We start from the raw sequence: 1,910 nt of genomic DNA, 5'->3' as shown, positions 1-1,910 counted from the left end.
GCTTCAGGGCTAGTGATGTTTCAAGTGGTAAGATTATGAGCTTTAATAAGTAAAATTATCCCAGCTACAATGACAGACAACAAATTTTACATTTATAGTATTACAACTAAAACCGTTTTTGACGCCGCCACCACAGTTTGTCCTTCATGAACCTTCGTAGACAAGATGGCGGCTGCCTGTTTTGGCGACCTGCGACCATGGAGATATAAACAGCTTTTTATAAGGTAAAAATAAAAAACAAGGTCTTTGTCTGCAATGATTAGACGTGTTTTTTATTATTGTCATTAGTGATTATCTCAATTTCGGCTAAAAGACTTGACAAAATCCTACACACTGTGCCTTTAAACTAAAACTAAGTATTAAAAATACAATACTAACTAATAAAACTAGCAAATCCACTGTAAAAAGTAATTAAAACTAACTGAATTGAAAGAAAAAAAGTCACAACGAAATAAAACTAAACTATAATGAAAAATCCAAAACTATTATAACCTTGGTGACTACTTTCCAAAAGTTTCATCAAAATCCATTCAGTGATTCATGAGACGTTGCAGTGCTGAGCAGTAATCTAATAAACAGCTGTCAGTGTCCTGACACTGTAGATCTGAGAACAATTGATCTGTTAAATGTTTTGTTGTCTTCATTGCATTTGTTTTCTTTTCTCCGACCAGCGTCAGTAAAAGGAGCCCCTAAGCTCTCCATGCTGTCGTTGCTTCACAACATCGTGACCCAGGAGGGCATCGCTGGACTTTATCGAGGAATCTCCCCCAACCTGCTGAAAATCGTCCCCGCCGTCAGCGTGTCCTACGTGGTTTACGAATACATGAGGCTAATGCTGGGCGTGGACATTGAGGGTAGGAGGGGCGGAGGAAGGGGTCGATGAGGGAGAAATGGTTTGCGAGCATGTGCACATCTGGTGTCATGGCATGAAGAAACTGAGCAGTTCTGAGGACGATGAAATGAAAACACATACAGTTAATACTGTATATATTTTATTAGACCTGACATTCCGTGATGGGATACATATCGCCTGCTGTGTTCATGCCAAGGTTTAAACCAAGGTGTTGTGTGATCAGTTGGTGCTTGAAGCATGTGTTGGGAATGACTCTCAGCTACTTCCACACCAAATTTTATCACAGTATCTGTAAAAGTGACTGAGTTATGTTGCTTCTTGTGATTCGCTGTGGCAGCCATCTTCAGAGTTTCATTCAGATTTGTTCACAGGAGATATTTTGCTAACAAAGGAACACACTGCAGGCAATTCCATGATCACCTGCCTTTCATGGCAGCAGACAGAAATGAGTGCTCCATCTGTCCTGGAAACTGCTGGTTTCTTGACTTATTGCATTTTAAAGCACGATGACCGACAAGCATGTTGCTGCTGCAGTGGTTTGGACTTGCAAGAACTCGCCAAAATACAACAACTGGAATCAGATTAACATTCCTTCGGCATCATTTCTCTTACCAGGTGGTTTGTAGAGAAGATTGATGGCTGTGAGCGAGAGGAAGCCCGACGTGCTGCACTGTGGTGAAACAACAAACTGGACTTGTCTTAAAACACAACAGCTGTACAATATCAGCTGAAATCATCCCATAGAAGAGGATCTTTAAAACACTTGTTTAACAGGCACACTGCTGCAAGTATTACTGTTGAAGAACGCACAAAGACTTGAGAATTATACAAGAGAAGCTGCCAAGTTTAAATATACCTCACAAGGAGCTAAACTAACATGTTCTTCCACGTGCTTATCCCTGGGAAAGCAATAAATTATCATGAGCCAGACTGTATTTTCAAAGATTTTATGTTAAAGAGATATTTTTGTCATAAAATGGTAAATGTTATTTATTCATAGTTAACATTTAATTTGTAAATAAATGCATGTATCCTTAATTTGCCTTATGTGTTTAAT

At 39.2% G+C, this 1,910-nt stretch overlaps 1 protein-coding gene across 4 annotated transcripts in view; it reads left to right on the top strand.

Moving 5' to 3' along the window:
* Nucleotides 1–1,859, top strand: part of LOC106535490 (calcium-binding mitochondrial carrier protein SCaMC-1) — a 16,807-nt gene extending 14,948 nt beyond the window's left edge. For 2 of the 4 annotated variants that reach the window (XM_014032498.1, XM_014032499.1), the window contains exon 11: nt 672–1,857. In XM_014032498.1, the coding sequence (XP_013887952.1) occupies nt 672–883 (212 nt within the window). In that variant the 3' untranslated portion in view covers nt 884–1,857. Of the gene's footprint in view, nt 1–671 lie in introns of all 4 variants that reach the window. The other 2 variants (XM_014032500.1, XM_014032501.1) reach the window with 2 other exon arrangements.
* The last annotated feature ends 51 nt before the right edge of the window (nt 1,860–1,910 follow it).

Source organism: Austrofundulus limnaeus, unplaced genomic scaffold (genome assembly GCF_001266775.1).
Source record: "Austrofundulus limnaeus strain Quisiro unplaced genomic scaffold, Austrofundulus_limnaeus-1.0 Scaffold1470, whole genome shotgun sequence".
NCBI classification, from domain to species: Eukaryota; Metazoa; Chordata; class Actinopteri; order Cyprinodontiformes; family Rivulidae; genus Austrofundulus; species Austrofundulus limnaeus.
This window is presented reverse-complemented; position numbering and strand designations above follow the sequence as displayed.